Source organism: Cebus imitator, unplaced genomic scaffold, assembly GCF_001604975.1.
Source record: "Cebus imitator isolate Cc_AM_T3 unplaced genomic scaffold, Cebus_imitator-1.0 Scaffold775, whole genome shotgun sequence".
NCBI classification, from domain to species: domain Eukaryota; kingdom Metazoa; phylum Chordata; class Mammalia; order Primates; family Cebidae; genus Cebus; species Cebus imitator.
In genome coordinates this window covers 153,908-172,839 of record NW_016108090.1, presented here as the reverse complement: position 1 = coordinate 172,839, position 18,932 = coordinate 153,908, and the positions used below count along the sequence as shown (strand labels likewise).

Here is an 18,932-nt window from a genome sequence, read left to right as displayed (position 1 = left end):
AAAAAGAAGGGCCAGGCGTGGTGGCTCACACCTGTAATCCAAGCACTTTGGAGGCCACGGTAGGCGGATCACGTGAGGTCGGGAGTTCAAGCCCAGCCTGACCAACATAGTGAAACCCCGAAATAAAAAAAAAAAAAAAAAAAGAAAAAGAGGCACAGATTTTTTCACAATACAGTGTCAGAGATTATTCTTTGCTTTCTTCTCATGGAAAATATTTACAAACAGAAAACACATCATTTCAACAATGTTATGCAATGCACTCCATCAGAAAGAAAGAAAGAAAGAGAGAGGAAGGAAAGAAGGAAGACAGGAAGGAAGGGAGGGAGGGAAGAAGGGAGGGAGGAAGGAAGGAAGGGAAAAGAAAAAAGAAAAGAAGAAAAAGAGAAAGAGAAAGTAAGAGAGCCAGCCTAAGCTGCAGCCTTTACAAACAGCCTCCCTGAGATGAGCCAGGTCCATCCCCAGAGCATGGGAAAATTTCATCTCTGTTTTACTTTCTCTCTCATTTTGAATGTATTCAAAAAGGAAACAGAAGAATTTTCTGTCATATAAATAACACATAAATTTTTTGCTCAAGAGAAAATCAACTTTTATTTTGGTAATAGTGTATTATCAATACTAAAGCTAATTTTAATAAAACCCTATAAATATAGTTGTCATTTCTGATCACTCTAGATTTTTACATATGTATTTTGTAATCTCTTATAATTTTTTAACTTTTTATATTTTATTTTTATCCACTTTTTATTTTTTCAATTTGAAACAACCTTTAAGTAATTTCAAACTACTATAGGAGATAAAAATAAATCATTTAGGGCCAGGTGTGGTGGCTCTCACCTGGAATCCCAGCACTTTGGGAGGCCAAGGTGGGCAGATCACCTCAGGTCGGGAGTTCCGAGACCAGCTTGACCAACATGGAGTAACCCCGTCTCTACTAAAAATACAAAAAATTAGCTGGGCATGGTGGTGCGTGCCTGTAATCCCAGCTACTCAGGAGGCTGAGGCAGGAGAATTGCCTGAACCCAGGAGACGGAGGTTGCGGTGAGCCGAGATCGCGCCATGGCACTCCAGCCTGGGTAACATGAGTGAAACTCCATCTCAAAAAAAAACAAAAACAAAAACAAAAACAAAATTAACTGTACGTGAGGATGCATGTCTGTGGTCCAGGCTACTCCAGAAGCTGAGGTAGGAGAACAGCTTGAACAAGCAGCTGTTGCAGTGAGCCAAGATTGCTCCACTGCACTCCAGTTTGGGCAACAAGAGCAAAACGCCCTCAAAAAAACAAAAAACAAAACAAACAACACAAAACCTCCAGCTGCAAGTTTATTATTAACCTTAGCTTGGAGTCACTAGGTTCAAGCTTTAATTTCCACGTCAGAGTTATTTACTTGGTTTTTAAATCTAAGTGTTTGAAAAATCCAGTGAACTTACTCAAACACAGAGTTTACATAAGGGAAGACAATTTTAAGACGCTTCCTTTTTTTTTTTTTGAGACGGAGTTTTGCTCTTCTTGCCCAGGCTAGAATGCAAGGGGACGAGCGGCTCACTGCAACCTCCGCTACCGGGGTACAAGCAATTCTGCCTCAGCCCCTCGAGGAGCAGGGATTACAGGCGCCTGCCACCACTCGCTGCTATTTTTTTTCTGTGTTTAGTAGAGACAGGGTTTCCTCATGTTGGTTGACCAGGCTGGTCTCAAACTTCTGACTTTAGGTAATCTACCCGTCTCGGACTCCCAAAGTGCAGGGATTACAGGCGGGAGCCATCACCACCGGCCAGTAAAGGGTCCTTCCCCTATTGGCTGGGGTCAGACCGTACAATCTAAGCTAATCACTGTTGGCTTAGACCCAAACTTTTTCCAAGTAGAGTAAACGCGGGATTTTGCGAGAAAAGGAGAAGGGGGAAGAAGGGTAGGGATGATTTATACAACTTTTACAATTTACGACCAGGAAGTCGAGTCTTTGGAGAAACTTCGTTGTCCTAACAACTCCTTACGTCAAGTGATGCCCCCGCCTCCACCTCTCAAAGTGCTGGGATTACAGGCATGAGCCAAGGCATACATTTTTAATAAGAGAAAAGGGAAACTGTGAACCCCAGGGACCAAATTCATAAACCCGCACCCCGAGTCAGGATTCTCCCCTGACGACTCTCCCGTGGTCCCTGCACAAACTGGCAGAGACGCGGCGCTGCGGGTGCAGAGCTGCCCAGAGAGGGCGCCAGGTCAGGACACAGTCACTGCGCAGGGAAGAGACAGGTCGCCGGGGAACCGGCTGTCAGAGCAGCCGCCATCTTATGGCTGAAGGAAACTGAGGCTGAGTTAGGCAAGGAAAACTTAGGGAGCAGATTGTGGGACTGACAGCGGGGAGGCCTGTGTCCCGCCACAGCCACTTCCCACCGGTTCCAACAAGTCCCTCCCCTCTCTCGGGATGTCGACCCAGCACTCTCACCATTTCTAGGCTTCCAGTGGGTCCCAGTGTCTTAGCTGTGGATCTCCCAATACCTGCAGGTCACAGGCCCACAGAGGCTGGGCCTGTAGGAGCAGAGGACAGAGCAGTAAAAACGAAACCTGAAGCTCCGGCTGCAGCAAAAGACAAAGGCCCGCCAAGCCCGGAAGCCGTTCAGTTCGCTCCAGCTGGGTGCGTGATTGGACGGTTTCCAGCCAAGCGTCCCTGATTGGATAATGCTTAAGGCCCTGCCCCCTCAAGCCTTGAGTGACAGAAGATGTGATCGGATGCTAGACTGAGTGAAGAAAGACTCTCTCTTTTTGAATGTATTCAAAAGGTGAACAGAAGTATTTTGTTGTCATATTAATAATACATAAAATTTTGGGGCTGGGCGCGGTGGCTCACGCCCGAAATCCCAGCACTTTGGGTGGCCGAGGTCGGCGGATCATCTGAAGTCGGGAGTTGGAGATTAGCCTGACCAACGTGGAGAAACCCTGTCTCTGCTAAAAATTATCTGGGTGTGGTGGCGTGTGCCTGTAGTCCCGGCTACTTGGGACACTGAGGCAGGAGAATCGATTGAACCCAGGAGGCAGAAGTTGCAGTGAGCCGATATCACACCATTGCACTCCAGCCTGGGAGACAGAGTGAGACTTTCTCAAAAAAAAAAAAAAAAAAATTGTTAAAAAGAAAAAATCTTATAAATAAATCAAATTTGTCATTTTTGACCACTCTAGATTCACATATGTATTTTGTAATTCTTGTAATTATTTTAACGTTTTATATTTTATTTTTACCTACATTCTTTTTATTTTTTTCAATTTGAAACAAACTTTAGGTAATTTCAAACTGTTATAGGAGATAGAAAAAATCATTTAGGGCCAAGCATTGTGGCTCACACGTGTATTCCCAGCACTTTGGGAGGCTGAGGCAGATCAGGAGTTTGAGACCAGCCTGATCAACATGGAGAAACCCCTTCTCTACTAAAAATACAAAATTAGCCGGGCGTGGTGGCAGGTGCTTGTAATCCCAGCTACTCAGGAGGCTGAAGCAGAAGAATTGCTTGAACCAGGGAGGTTAAAGTTGCAGTGAGCCAAGATCATGCCATTGCACTCCAGCCTGGGCAACAAGAGCAAAACAGTCTCAAAAAAAAAAAAAAAGAGCTAATCAGGCCAGGCACAGTGGCTCATACCTGTAATCCCTGCACTTTGGGAGGTCGATGCGGGTGGATTATTTGAGGTCAGGAGTTCGAGATCAACCTGGCCAACAAGGTGAAAACACTGTTTCTATTAAAAATACAAAAAATTACCTAGGTGTGATGGCATGTGCCTGTAATCCCAGATACTTGGGAGGCTGAGGCAGGAGAATCATTTGAACACAGGAGATGGAGGTTGCAGTGAGCCAAGATTGCACCATTGCACTCCAGCTTGGGCAACAAGAGCCAAACTCCATCTCAAAAAATAAATAAAAATAAAAAACTAAGCCCAGAGGATCAGAAACATGCTTGGTTTACTAATGCATCCGCCAAATACATTGCTGGGACACCATGCTTGAAGGCCATGGCTTATAATCCTGTTAAAAACTTAGGCATTTCTGATTAAAGAAGTGGGAGCAGCCAGTTAGCTGAACTAGTAGTGGTCCTCCAAGCTATTCAGGAGGAGCCCAGAGGGATTTGTCACCGTATACCAACTTTTGGTCAGTAGCAAATGGTCTTACTACCTGAATGCCCCAATGGCAATGAAACAAATAGTTAATTGGGAATTAAAAGGATTGAAGAAAACAATACTGGAAAGATATCTGAATCCTGGAGCACACTGCCATTATCACTTTTTTTCGATTTTTTTTTTTCTTTTTTGAGACAGATTCTAGCTCTGTTGCTAGGCTGGAGTGCAGTGGCACGAACTCACTTCACTGCAGTCTCTGCCCCCTCAATTCAAGTGATTCTCCTCGCTCAGCCTCCTGAGTAGCTGGGATTACAGCCCCGTGCCACCACATCCAGCTAATTTTTTTATTTTTAGCAGAGATGGGGTTTTACCATGTTGGCCAGGAAGGTCTCAATCTCCTGATATTGTGATCCACCCAGCTCAGCCTCCCAAAATGCTGGGATTACAGGTGTGAGACACCGTGCCTGGTCGTGTTTTCCAAGTTTCTGTTCATGCATCTCTGCTTTCTCTTGATAGACTATTTTAATCAGCAGGAAGAGCAACAGGCCACAATTTCTACCATAACTGCAAACTTGAATGCAGATGAATGAATTACATGTTCAAGCCTTGCAATGAGAGGTATTATAATGTGTGACAGTATAATTGATAGTGATTACTGGGGAGAGTTAAAGGTCATTTTATATAATACCACTCCAGATTCTTTTGCTATAAAACTGTAGATGCGGGCTGCTTGATTGTTAGGGATACTTTGTCAACAATTAACTGCTGAGGAAATCTCTGCCCCCACACAGGCTACATACAGAACTGGGGAATTCAGAGCCACTGGTAAAGGTAACTTAAATCCTGTAGCCAAAATATGGGTACAGCATCCATCAGACCCCGCCCTTAATGCTGGTTACCTGATAGCCATGGGAGCAAAAAATAAAGGTATAGTACAATGTCCCAAAGATGAAAAACAATATGTTTCCCTCCATTTTTGCTATTGCAGGAAATAGCCTATTTACTAATTGTCAGCACCTGTGTCTTTGTGTCTGAGGCCAAGAATAAATTCAACTGGGTAACCACAGTTACAACAAAACCCAACTGCAGTCAATGTTGGCTACTGGTCGAATTGCCAGAGGCCACCAGGAATGGGATACCTTAGAGAATTGTCCATGACAACATTTCTGAATAACTACGTCATTACTAATGGGGCCACAACAACAACACTTGCAATCCACTCTGGACTTCCTTCGACCCTACTAAGCAATTTAGCTTTGCTTAAGTCAAACAAAAGGTGAACCAAACCCTGTCCTTTTGTCAAAAGCCTTGATATCCTGCCCAATATGCCTGGAACAGTATATATTGGAAACCTGCTGTGCTGGTGGCCAGATTCCATATAGCGCCCCCTTTGTCTGGAAGCCTAAATGGCTCTTCTAAAGTTACTCTGGGGTTTCTCCAGACAATTGTCAACACATACTCCAAATCAACATTGCCCCCAATGAAACACAGTCTCTTTCCTATTTTAATTACAAATTAGTACACTGTGATTGCAGTAGCTGTGTTGCTATCCCCTGGGGGGCCCTCTGGATATGCAGATCCTATGGGTGGCAATAACTGTCCCCACACTGGACAGGGAGATGCACGTAAGGGTGGCCATTAATTCCATTCATCATCTGGAATAATGTTCCCCTCCCCAGTAATCTAGATGCTTACAAACATCACTGGTTATGAATGTACCGGCCTCCCTGGTAGTGGTAACTTGCTTCAGCAACAAATTAAGATATTAAGCTTACATGTAGAAAAAGCTTTTTTTTTTTTTTTTCAGATGGAGTTTTCCTCTGTCGCCCAGGCTGGAGTGCAGTGGCGCGATCTCCACTCACTGCAATCTCCGCCTCCCAGGTTCAAGCGATTCTCCTGCCTCAGCCTCCCAAGTAGTTGGGATTACAGGTGCATGCTGCCACGCCTGGTACTTTTTGTATTTTTAGTAGAGATGGGGTTTTACCATGTTTGTCAGTCTGGTCTCAAACTCTTGACCTCAAGGTTTGCCCTCCTTGGCCTCCCAAAGTGCCGGGATTACGGGCATGAGCCACCGGGCCCGCCAAAAGGGCTCTTAATGATAGTGTACCCACAGAAGGACTCCTGCAACTTTGAGAGCAGTTGGGGTGACAAGGATTACAATATGGGGCCTTGTCCAGACAGGTTGAAGGGGTTCGTTTTTCCAGTCTTTCACCCAGACCTGGTCCCCAGGTTGGAGGGGATGTACTGGACTGGCTAGGGAGATAGGTGCTCTTTTTTTTTTTTTTTTTTTTTTTTAAGACGGGGTTTCACCATATTGGTCAGGCTGGTCTCGAACTCCTGACCTCAGGTGATCCGCCCACCTCAGCCTCCCAAAGTGCTAGGATTACAGGCGTGAGCCACCACGCCCGGCACGATAGGTGCTCTTTCTATTACAGACTCACTGACCTGAGACAGCACATTTCCCAATGCCTGCAGCTGGGAGGCCATGCTTGTTTCCCCTAGCTGTCTGAGGTCTCCTCTTATTTTGTTAACCAGATGTGGGGGGGGGGCTCCCAAATAGGATTTCAAAGGGTGAGTAACCAGCGGGTCCTGGTGTACACCGTGACCTCAACAGGGCTAGGGGAAGCATATCTACCCAGGAAGCCTGGGTTTCCTGACACAGCTTTGCTAGTGTAACCTTCAGGGTTCGATTCATACGCTCTACTTTCCTGAACATTGTGGCCTGTAGGCTGTATGAAGTTTCCACTTAATCTGGAGCACGCTGGTGAGGGCTTGGATGATCTCTGCCACAAACACTGGCCCATTGTCACTGTGTATGGTGAGTGGAATCCCGTATCCATGAGCAATTTCACAGAGTAGGACTTTCACCACCTTTCGGGTGCTTTCCGTCCTAGCTGGCAGTGTCTCTGCCCAGCCTGAGTATGTACATGCAAGGACCAGTAAGTATTTGTACACTTTACTGGGCTCGACTTCAATGAAGTCCACCTCCATGTTCTCAAAGGAGTAGCCCCCCAACCCGTTGCACCCCTGGGGCAGATTTCAGCCGCTGTGGGGGGTTGTTTTTAGCAGAGGCAAGGCACTGATTGCTTACAGCAGCACAGAGTTTGGGGAGGGTTGCAGCATAGTAATACCTGTTGTGTAAGGTCTCCAGAGCATTTTACCTAGGCGGGGGAGACGATGGCACTGAGCAATGGCGGTATGAGCCAAGTTCCCAGGCACCACCCATCTGTTGTCAGGGAGTAGCCACCATCCCCCAGCACTCTGCTTTGCCCACTGGTTTTCTTCCTTAGAGTATTCTGGCTTTCCTACATCCTTTCAGAGCCAAGGGGTGACTGTGAACAAGTGGGCGGAGCCAACCAGTTTCCTATAGAGATAAGATCAGTGCCTCTGTGGTGGCCCTTGCAATGTATGACAGCTACCTCTTTGGGCTTCCAAACTGCCTCTAGCAGTCTGAGAATTTCTTCCTTTATTTATTTATTTAGTTAGTTAGACGGGGTTTCGCCATGTTGGTTAGGCTGGTCTTGAACTCCCGACCTCAGGTGATCCGCCCGCCTTGGCCTCCAAAGTGCGTGGATTACAGGCATGAGCCACCATGCCTGGCCAGAATTTCTTTCTTATTTTTGATATCTTTTCCTCCTGCTGTTAGCAGCCCTCTTTCCTTGTATATCGCCTATGTATGCGGACAGTTGCCAAGGCGTATTTGGAGTCAGTATAAATATTGGCCGCTTTATCTTTAGCGTGGCACAGGGCTTGAATGAGGGCATGTAATTATGCCCATTGTGCTGACCAGCCTCTGGGCAAGGGGGCTGCCTTCAGTGGCGGTGGTGACTGCATACCCTGCCTACCTCTCCCCATTTTGGACATAGCTGCTTCCATCAGTGAACAGGTTTAAGTCTGCCTTTGGGAGGAGACAGTCCTTAAGGTCTGGGTGACCTCATCTACCACCTCCTCACAGTCGTGATCTGGGGCTCCCTCCTCTGTGGGTAGAAATGTGGCTGAGTTGAAGCCACACACAGTCTCAATGGTGACCCATGGTTTTTTACAGAGCAGCCCTTGGCAGTGGGTTAAACAGGCATTTGAGAGCCACCGGTGCCCCTGACTGCTCATAAGGGTGGACACCGAGTGGGGCACTTTGATATGGACAGTCTGGCCCAAGGTTAGCTTGTCAGCTTCCTTCATCAGAGTGACTGTGGCGGCTAAGGCTCAGAGACAAGGGGTCATCCCAGTGCCACTGCATCCAACTGTTTAGACAGATATGCTACTGGTCTCTGCCAAGGCCCAGTGGTCTGGGTGAGGACCCCAAGTGCTGTTTTGTTTCTCTCCTGAACTAGTAGATTGAATTCTCAGGTAATATCTGGAAGTACCTGCTGCTTGGGCACTTAGGAGCAGTGCCTTGATTTCCCAGAAGGCCATGTCTTGGCTCTCACCTTACTCAAGGGGCCTATATTCCGGCCCAGTTAGGGCCCCATAGAGGGGCCTTGCTATGTCCGAGAAGCCGGGAATCCACATGCGGCAGAAACATGTCACCCTGAGAGACTCCTGGAGCTTCCGCTGGGTGTTGGGAGCGAGCATGGAGCCAATCACCCTTTTTCTCTCTGGTCCCAGGGACTGGTGTCCTTTGGTGATGATGAACCCCAGGTACCTCACCTGTTGTCTGCAGATTTGGACCTTTTCCATGAGACTTTATATCCTGCCTCTGTAGGGAGCTGCAGCAGCGCCTTGGTCCCTTCCCAGCAGTCCTTCCGCCCCCTGCTGGCGAGAAGAAGGTCGTCCACGTGTGGCACCAGTGTGCAGTTGAGGTCCTCTCGTGGGAAGGCAGCTTAGGTCTGCAGTGAGTGCCTCACTGAACAATGTGGGAGAGCTTTTAAATCCCTGGGGCAAACGGGTCCAGGTCATTTGCATCTTCCTTCATGTTTGGGGGTCCTCCTATTCGAAGGTGAAAAGCTCCTGGCTCTTTGGTGCCAGTCGTAGACAGAAAAATCTGTTCGCCTTGATCTCCCAAAGTACTGAGATTAAAGGTGTAAGCCACCGCGCCACCCCCCCCATGTTTTTCTGTTTGTTTATTTATTTATTTGGACAAGGTTTCATTCTTGTTGCCCACACCTGAGTGCAATGGTGTGCTCTCAACTCACTGCAACCTCTGCATTCCAGGTACAAGCAATTCTCCTGCCTCAGCCTCTTGAGTAATGCATGAATCATACTTTTGAAAAGTACTCTTACAGGCCAGGCGCAATGGCTCATGCCTGTAATCCTAGGACTTTGGGAGGCCAAGGTGGGTGGATCACCTGAGGTCAGGAGTTCAAGACCAGCCTGGCCATCATGGTGAAACCCCATCTTTAAANCAAGGTGGGTGGATCACCTGAGGTCAGGAGTTCAAGACCAGCCTGGCCATCATGGTGAAACCCCATCTTTAAAAAAAAAAAAAAAATGAAAACAATTCTAAAAAAAAAAAAAAGTACTCTTATAAAATTAATTTTGGAGACTGGTGAAAATTGGATAAAACTCCTTCTTTTAGACCTTCTCAGAGTTAGATGCACCTCATACAAGGTGGGATTCTCTCCTTTTAAAACCCTGCACGGGAGGGCCCCACCTATCTTGCCTAAACTGAGGGACACTCAGTTAGCAGAGATATCCCAAGCTAATTTATTACAGTACCTGCAGTCTCTCCAACAGGCTCAAGATATCATCCAGCCGCTCATCCAGGGAGCACACCCTAATCCGGTTCCTGACCTGACGGGGCCCTGCCACCTCTTCGGTCCTGGCAACCTGGTGTATGTCAAAAAGTTCCAGAAGGAAGGACTCTTTCCTGCTTGAAAAGAACCTCACACTGTCATCCTTACCACACCCACGGCCCTAAAAGTGGATGGCATTCCTGCTGGGATTCATGATTTCCGCATCAAGAAGGCCAACACAACACAGCAAGAGACAAGGGTCCCCAAGCCCAGGTCGGACGCCCTCAAGCTGCGCCTAAATCGGATGCAGCCATCAGACTAGTTCTTTTTATTTACTTCTATTGTCTGCTTCCAGTCATTAAGCCTTCTGTCCTCCTCCTTCTCCTTTCTCCTTACTTCTTTTGCAATAGGCCTAGTGCCTGTGAACACCACCTGGAAGGAGAGAACCTCTTTTACAATCGATTTCTGTATTTTATTCCCAAAGCCCAGCTGTACCCTCAAAGAGCAGCAAAGTTTGCCCCTCTGGGTAGGAGTGGGGCTCACCAACCTTGCTGTAGGGTTTGGACACACCAGAAGTGAAAGTGGATGTGGCAGCTTGAGGGGTGCAGAAAAGGGACTCCGACGTGTAGAAATCTACTTAGGTAGGCCGGGCACGGTGGCTCAAGCCTGTAATCCCAGCACTTTGGGAGGCCGAGGCGGGTGGATCACGAGGTCAAGAGATTGAGACCATCCTGGTCAACATGGTGAAACCCCGTCTCTACTAAAAATACAAAAAATTAGCTGGGCATGGTGGTGCGTGCCTGTAATTCCAGCTACTCAGGAGGCTGAGGCAGGAGAATTGCCTGAATCCAGGAGGCAGAGGTTGCGGTGAGCCGAGATTGCGCCATTGCACTCCAGCCTGGGTAACATGAGTGAAACTCCGTCTCAAAAAAAAAAAAAAAAGAAATTTATTTCCCATAATAGGCTCTATAGCACATTCCACTGTAGAGGTTATGGTTACATGATAAACTCTAAAATATACTAAAGTGCCAAATAAAAGAATTTATCGGCCGGGCGCAGTGGCTCACGCCTGTAATCCAAGCACTTTGGAGGCCAAGGCGGGCGGATCACCTGAGGTCGGGAGTTCAAGGCCAGCCTGACCAACATGGTGAAACCCCGTCTTAAAAAAAAAAAATAAAAAATAAAAAAATAAAATAAAGAATTTGTCTAGTTTACTTACCGGATAAACAGAGAAGCATCTGCACAAGTGCTAGTATTTATAATTGCACATGAATAAATGCATCGAGTATTGCAGAGATTCAGTTGTAGGAAATTCATGAACAAACTGCTTGGTTGAAATGAGTAGACAATGTATTTGATCTATTTAATCTTAATTGGTTAATTCATGAGAACCTTGGCTAAAAAGCACACTTTAGGGTGGGTGCAGTGGCTCATGCCTGTAACCCCAGCACTTTGGGAGGCCAAGGCATGTGGATGACCTGAGGTCAGAAGTTCGAGACCAGCCTGGCCAACATGGTGAAACCCCATCTCTTCTAATAATACAAAAATTAGCGGGGCATAGTGGCATATGCCTTTAATGCTACATGGGAGGCTGAAGCAGAAGAACTGCTTGAACTTGGAAGGCAGAAGGTGCAGTGAGCCAAGATTGTGCCATTGCACTCCAGCCTGGGAGACAAGAGTGAGACTTTGTCTCAAAAAAAACAAACAAAAAGCATACTTTAAACTCTTGATATTATTTCCTGAAAGTCAAAATAACAGTCTTTCTTTTTTTTTTTTTTTTTTCGAGATGGAGTTTCGCTCTTGTTACCCAGGCTGGAGTGCAATGGCGCGATCTCGGCTCACCGCAACCTCCACCTCCTGGGTTCAGGCAATTCTCCTGCCTCAGTCTCCTGAGTAGCTGGGATTACAGGCACGCGCCACCATGCCCAGCCGATTTTTTGTATTTTTAGTAGAGACGGGGTTTCACCTTGTTGACCAGGATGGTCTCGATCTCTTGACCTCGTGATCCACCCGCCTCGGCCTCCCAAAGTGCTGGGATTACAGGCTTGAGCCACCGCACCCGGCAAAATAACAGTCTTTCAACTCTACTCTATTATCTCAAAAGTTATAAATCTTAGCATCTCCAGAATGTCATTTTCTCTCTTTAACTGGAATGATGAAAACTTGAAGATGTGTATGACCATGAGAACACCATAACCTATGAATGACCTGTTAAGAACAAAAACCAAAAATAATGAAAATTAAGACCCTGAGTTTTGGTCACACACTGACCTATGTGAAAACTTAATCAAAAGGGGAAAATTTTTCTTCTTCTTTGAGACAGAGTCTTACTCTGTCGCCCAGACTGAAGTGCGGTGGTGCAGTCTTGGCCCACTGAAACCTTTGCCTCATGGGTTCAAGCAATTGTTCCGCCTCAGCCTCGTGGGCAGCTGAGATTACAGGCACAAACCACCACACCCAGCTAATTTTAAAATTTTTAATAGAGACAGGGTTTCACCATGTTGTTCAGGCTGATCTCCAACTCCCGACCTTGTGATCCTCCCTCCTCAGCCTCCCAAAGTGCTGGGATTACAGGCGTTAACCACCATGCCCAGCAAAAGAAGGAAATTTTTTAAACAAAATTATTGGAGGCCAACACTCTGGACTGAGCTTGTTCAGTAGGCCCAAACACACCAAACCAAACCAAACCAAATGGAGTCATTCATGCTAAATGTGATATAGTCAAACTCAAAATTTAAAGAAATACATGGATTTTAAAACTGGCCAGGTCTTGTTTTCCTTTTGTGAACAGGAGATTTCGATACAAGGAGGTCTCCTCTACTCTAATTCTTTTAAAAAATAATAATCTGAAGTCCTTGTTTTTGTTGTAACAGAGCAAGCTCGGAATCACCACTGAGACAAAGACTAGGCCAAATTACAGGGTCTTTATTGCCACCGGCCTCAGAAGACTCCAGTCTCTCTAACCCGTGGCCCTGAAAGGAGGGTGTCAAGACCTTTTATGTCCGTAAACCACCTCCTGGGTGGGGGTGAGGGTGAGGGGCCTCGGACATTCTAAGGGCCAGGGGGTTTTGCACATTCCGATTGTTACTTAAGTGGTTCTCAGAAGTCAAGATTAGCATTAGTTTACATATTGTCTGGGTAGGGTGGAAATTACGGACCTTAGTTATTACAAGTCTTAAAATGGCACAGGGGCCAAAATGGCATTGGTTTGGACTGCTTGCCTGTCACATTAGGGTTACAGAGAGCAGTTTTGGTGGAAAGCCGATGTATGGTCGAGGTATGCAGTTTATAAGGCAATGACCATGTCATATTTTTACTTTATAAAACCCACAGTTCTGCTATTTAACAGTGGATTATGAGACTAAATAAGTACATTAGTGATGGTGACAAAGTAATATGATTGTCTAAAGTTTGTTTTATTTCTCAAAATTGAGAAGATAGTTACAAGGGAGATATTAATAAATTAATTATAGCCTCAGGCTGATCCTTTTTATGTTTAATTTTGTTCAATGGTTTTTTCTGTACATGGTAAACTAAAACCCAACCTGATATATAAGTAGATTGTAACTTATTCTTGTACCAACCACTATGTTTTTGCCAATAAAAGACCATCAACTGTTCAAACCATATTAAAATAAGCCAAATCTTTTTTTTTTTTTTTTTAAGTTGGGGTTTCACCATATTGGTCAGGCTGGTCTCGAACTCCTGACCTCAGGTGATCCGCCCACCTCAGCCTCCCAAAGTGCTGGGATTATAGGCGTGAGCCTCCGCGCCCGGCTTAAAATAAGCCAAATCTTAAACTATAATGAATCTGGCTGTTTCTGTACCTCACTACTATTTTCTGTAAGTCATTTTGCTTTTTCTGTGCATAATTCTTTTTTTCTTTTTTAAGACAGAGGGTGGTATGGCTCTTGTTGCCCAGGCTGGAACACTTCAATGGTGTGATCTTGGCTTGCTGCAACCTCCGTCTCCTGGGTTCAAGCAATTCTCCTGCCTCTGCCTCCTGAGTAACTAGGATTACATGTGTGTGCCACTACACCCAGCTAATTTTTGTATTTTTAGTAGAGAAGGGGTTTTACTATGTGGGCCAGGCCCCACTTGGCCTACTCAAGTTCTGGGATTACAGGTGTGAGCCACCACCGAGGCCTCCTTCTGTTTTTCTTTCAGAGTGCTCCCATATTTTTGAAAAAGCCTATTTTAGCCAGCTGGAGGATAAGATACTATGCAGAGGAGAAGCAAAGTGCCCCTGTTGACAGCCCCAAAAGCAGAAGTTCACCTCTGGAAGCACAGCTGCTTTTCTAGTTAATGAGCAGCTCATGATACATGGCTGAAGGACCTCAGCTAAGACCAAAAAAAATGGCCCCACTGAGCCCAGCCTACATGGTTGAGCATTTCAGTTATGAGCTAATCTGTTCTGGATAGTTTGTTATGCTGCCATAGCTAATACATGCACCCAGTGCCAATAGAATGCCAAGATTATTATTATTATTATTATTTTTTTTTTGAGACAGAGGAGTTTCGCTCTTGTTACCCAGGCTGGAGTGCAATGGCACGATCTCGGCTCACCGCAACCTCCGCCTCCCGGGTTCAGGCAATTCTCCTGCCTCAGCCTCCTGAGTCGCTGGGATTACAGGCACGCACCACCATGCCCAGCTAATTTTTTGTATTTTTTTTTGTAGAGACGGGGTTTCACCGTGTTGACCAGGATGGTCTCGATCTCTTGACCTCATGATCCACCCGCCTCGGCCTCCCACAGAATGCCAAGATTTAACGACAGGTTGATTACTAGTAACCTTATAACCTTGGGCACCATAAAAATACTGATTTTTTTTTCCGATATACAGTTAGATGTCTGGTAAGATAATGCTGAGAAATGCAGAAATACATGTGGACGTGTGGACACGTATGCATGTGATCAGGGCTTACATTCACTCAATTTCCCACAGCACAGGAGAAAACAGATAACCACAGCCTGAGTATTAAGATCAATGGCAAATAGCAAAAGCAGTTTGCCTGTAATCTATTTTCTTTCTATGTAAACATTACAGGTCAGGACTGTGAACAGATCTGAAGACATAGACTTTTCTTCCCCTGTGGTCCCATCATCATTTGTTCACTGTCTGATCTCTGAGAGAAAGGTGGGCCACAGGTGGTGAGCAGTGGTTCGTTTGTTTTTAAATGAAGTCTCGCTCTGTCATCATGTGCTGGCCTACAGCCAGAACCTGAGCAATGCCATTTTATAAAATACAAAACTGTTTTTAAAAAAATAAGTTGCAATGGCTGCCCCATTCTCCTCACAATAACTGCTGGCCTCGGCTTCTGTAAATAGAACTGCTAGTTTGTTCTGCAAACTATGTAAAGCTGCTTGCCTTTTCTTATCAGTAACTGCCAGAATTGCTAGCCTTTGCTTACCGGTAATAACTAAAATAAGCAGCCCAAGCTAATTCCATCCTGGCTCCTGTGACTTGTAATAAGTAACTAAGATCTGTGACTTCTATCACTACCCAGACAATGTGTAAACTAACTTCTGTAAGCCACTTAGGTAACAATCGAAGTGACAACATGTCCTCTAGCCCTCGGAATGTCCGAAACCTTTTCATCCGCATCCCCGCTCCGCACCTGCACTCCCAAGGTGGTTTTTCGGGTATAAAAAGTCTTGGCACCCTCCTTTCGACGCCACAGGTTGGAGAGACGTGAGTCCTCTGTGGTCGCCGGCATAATAAAGACCCTGTAATCTGGCATACTTTTGTCTTGGTGTTAATTTTCTATGCTCGGTCCAGCATAACAATCAGAGTCCCCATTCTTTCACATGTGAAAAAGTTCACATGGGAGCCACACATGTGAATTTTGAATTTTCTAGTAGCCAAACTCTAAACGATAAAAGAAACAAGTAGAATTGATTGTAACAACTTAATTACCCCAATATATTCAAAATCTTGTCATTTTAATATGTAACACGTAATTATTAATGGTGTATATATACATTTTTAAATAAAAACCCTAAGAGTAACTCTGTATTCTATCTTTCTAGCACATTGTAGTTCAGACCAGCTGCATTCCAGGCACTCAGGAGACACACATGGCCAACAGCTGCTACATTGAAGTGCAGCTCTGACGTGAAGCGGGTGGAGGGCCTGAACAGCCTGTTGCCCACCTTTCTTTCAGAGATCAGACAGTGAAGAAATGATGTTGGGACCTCAGGAGAAGAAAATTCTATGTTTTCAGATCTGTTCAGAGATCTGTAATCCCAGCTACTCAAGAGGTTGAGGCAGAAGAATCGTTTGAAACGTGGCTCACATTTTATTTCAGAGGATTGCGCGCTCAAAGGAACAGAAACCAGAAAGGTCGTAAAATCTAAAATGTTAGAATAATTGTTGTTGTACTTTGTTCATTGATAAATAGCTATATAATATATTATTTTTTAATGTATATAACATGATACACAATGTTAAGGGCAAATATCCTCTGGGGTGAGCCTGGCTCAGCTCAGGGAGGAAGCCCTGTCTGAAAAGACTGCAGCCTAGGCTGTCACTCTTTCTTCATTCAGCCCAGCCAGCATCTGAGCACATCTTCTGTCACTCAGGGTCTAAAAAGACGGTGACTTCAGTGTTATCCAATCAGGAGCGCTTGGCTGGGAACCGTCCAATCAGGCACGCAGCTGGAGCAGAAAAGGCGGCTTCCAGGAAGTGGCGGGTCCTTTGTCTGTCGCTGCAGCCGGAGTTCCAGGTCTTGTCCTCACTTCTCTGTGTCTTCTGCTCCTAGAGGCCCAGCCTTGGCGGCCCTGTGACCTGCAGGTATTGGGAGATCCACAGCGAAGACGCCGGGACCCCCTGCAAGCCTAGAAATGGTGAGAGTGCCTTGTCGACATCCCGAGAGGGGGAGGGGCTGATTGAAACCGGTGGGAAGCGGCTGTGGTGGGACACAGGCCTCCCCGCAGTCAGCCCCACAATCTGCACCCGGAGTTCTTCTTGCCCAGCTCGGCCTCAGTCCCCTTAGCCCGTAAGATGGCGGCGGTGCAGAAAGCCGGGCCCGGGGCTCATGTCTCATCCCTGCACAGTGACCGTGCCCTGGTCTGGAGCCCCCTCTGGGCAGCTCTGCACCGCAGTGCCCCGTCTCTCTCAGATTGTGCAGATACCTCGGGAAGGTGGTCAGGGGAGAATCCTGACTGGAGGTGTGGATTAATGAATGGGAAGAGCTTCGGTCTTTGGGGTTCCCAGTTCCTCTTTGCCTGTGGGGTTTCCAGTTCTTTTTTTTTTTTTTTTTTTTCTATTAAAAACATATGGGGGGGGTAATCGCGGTGGCTCACGCCTGTAATCCCAGCACTTTGAGAGGCCGAGGTGGGTGGTTCATCTGAAGTCAGGTGTTTGAGACCATCCTGGCCAACATGGTGAAACCCATCTCTATTAAAAAAAATACAAAAATTAGCCGAACGTGTGCCGCGCGCCTGCTCAAGAGGCTGAGGCAGGAAAATCGCTTGGACCAGGAAGGCGGAGGTTGCAGTGAGCCGAGATCGCGCCACTGCTCTCCAGCGTGGGCAACAAAAGTGAAACTGTCTTTAAAAAAAAAAAAAAAAAAGAATGAAGTCACCGAATAATATGAAAGCACTTAATCATAAAGTGGTTCAAGTATTGTAGAGCACTCAGCTATGGTTTGTAGTTTGTGGTCTGTTGAAGGAGCTTGAATAATAGACTTTTATAAAGTGCATGAAGAAAATCAAATTTAGTAATTGGTTAGGCACAGTTACCTAGTCTCTTGATTTATACGATCATGTTGGCAATTTTCTCCTTATATAATCGAAGTTTAATTGGCAGTTGGTTAAGTTGTTTAAGCCCAAATTTTGTTTTCTCTGATGTAGTATAATTTCCAAAAAAAAAGCATTTTATATTTTTTTCAAAAGGAGGACTGCAGGGACTCAAGCCACCTCAGTCTAATTAATTGCCTGCCACTGAATTATTTTCACAGCCCACAGGGACTTCTTTGTCCCTGCATTTTTCATGTGTCCCAAGCAGGGTCTCAAGTCTACCCCTTACTCCCTGTTCTTCCAGCTTAACTCTGTTTTGCAATAAAATACTAAATTTCCAGTGGCTTTGACATTCCCAAATGCCAGCTTTCCCTCTGTAATGCACATTATCAACTATTTATTTTATCGTCCATTTGATTATATTTCAATTAATAATGTTTTGATAAAGCATTTGATGGCACTATTTTAAAAACTGTCTTCTGTTAGTGAATATATCCCATGAGAATAAAGCAAATAATAATCCTTGACACTGTATTGTAAAAAAAATCTCTGCCTCTTTTGCTTTTATCTTCCCTAGGCATAGAGTTCTTATAAGAATATTGTTGGGTCGGCCGGGCGTGGTGGCTCATGCCTGTAATCCAAGCACTTTGGAGGCCAAGGCGGGCGGATCACCTGAGGTCGGGAGTTCAAGACCAGCCTGACCAGCATAATGAAACCCCGTCTTGAAAAAATAAAAAAAATAAAAATAAAAGAATATTGTTGGGTCAAGGTTTCCATTTGGTAACTTTATGGAGTGATGGGTCATCAGCCACTCTTCAGTTTTTTTCTGGTCCTGGGTTTCAGTACTGTCTGGGGAAAAACCAAGATGCCCGTCATGGTGGCTGTGTTGGCTAGAGTGTCTCATGAATATCAGCTCCTGACTCATTTTCTCTCATATGACAGCCTGAGGTATGACGTGTATCCTCAAGGAAGCAGGTAGATACCCTGGGATTGAGCACAATCTCCTGGTGTACTTTTTCTTTGAAAAGGTAGCTCCTTGAGACTTTAAGATTGACTTCACCTAACCCAGCTTCTATTCCTTAGAGAGATACATTGCTGGTCAGTTGATCAGATGCTGATATTGAAAGAAAAACACAGAAATAATTTTTGCCCCCTGGATTCTCTAAGATTTGTGAAAGAAAAAATAGTATCCCACAAGGCAGAAAAAAACAAAGTCACCCCAGTGAGATGGTGCAAGAACTTGCAAAGTAAAATGAACTTGGGGCAGTTACTGGGGCATAATTGCAGTGTCTGTTGAGAGGTTGGTCATTGAGAAGTTTAATGCGCAGGATGAGTGGGGGGAGAATCTTTCAAGGGATTGAATGGCCTGACTTGACATATAGGTCAGACACATCTGTTTCCTTTTTTTTTTTTTTTTTTT

General features: G+C 45.5%; 2 protein-coding genes and 1 pseudogene across 3 annotated transcripts in view; 2 read left to right on the top strand and 1 right to left on the bottom strand.

Annotated features, from left to right (window-relative positions):
- The window catches only part of LOC108297138 (zinc finger protein 506-like), a 42,425-nt gene extending 39,802 nt beyond the window's left edge, over nucleotides 1-2,623 (bottom strand). The window contains 1 exon segment of the mRNA XM_037735304.1: nucleotides 2,442-2,623. Within this exon segment, the coding sequence (XP_037591232.1) occupies nucleotides 2,442-2,444 (3 nt within the window). The 5' untranslated portion in view covers nucleotides 2,445-2,623.
- A 13,845-nt stretch (nucleotides 2,624-16,468) lies between these two features.
- The window catches only part of LOC108297136, a 47,269-nt pseudogene continuing 44,805 nt past the window's right edge, over nucleotides 16,469-18,932 (top strand). The window contains exon 1 of the transcript XR_005198531.1: nucleotides 16,469-16,618. The product of XR_005198531.1 is annotated as a zinc finger protein 85-like (transcript). The remainder of the gene's footprint in view (nucleotides 16,619-18,932) is intronic.
- Nucleotides 16,543-18,932, top strand: part of LOC108297137 (zinc finger protein 429-like) — a 68,574-nt gene continuing 66,184 nt past the window's right edge. The window contains exon 1 of the mRNA XM_017519782.2: nucleotides 16,543-16,618. The gene's annotated coding sequence lies outside the window, so the exon portion shown is untranslated. The remainder of the gene's footprint in view (nucleotides 16,619-18,932) is intronic.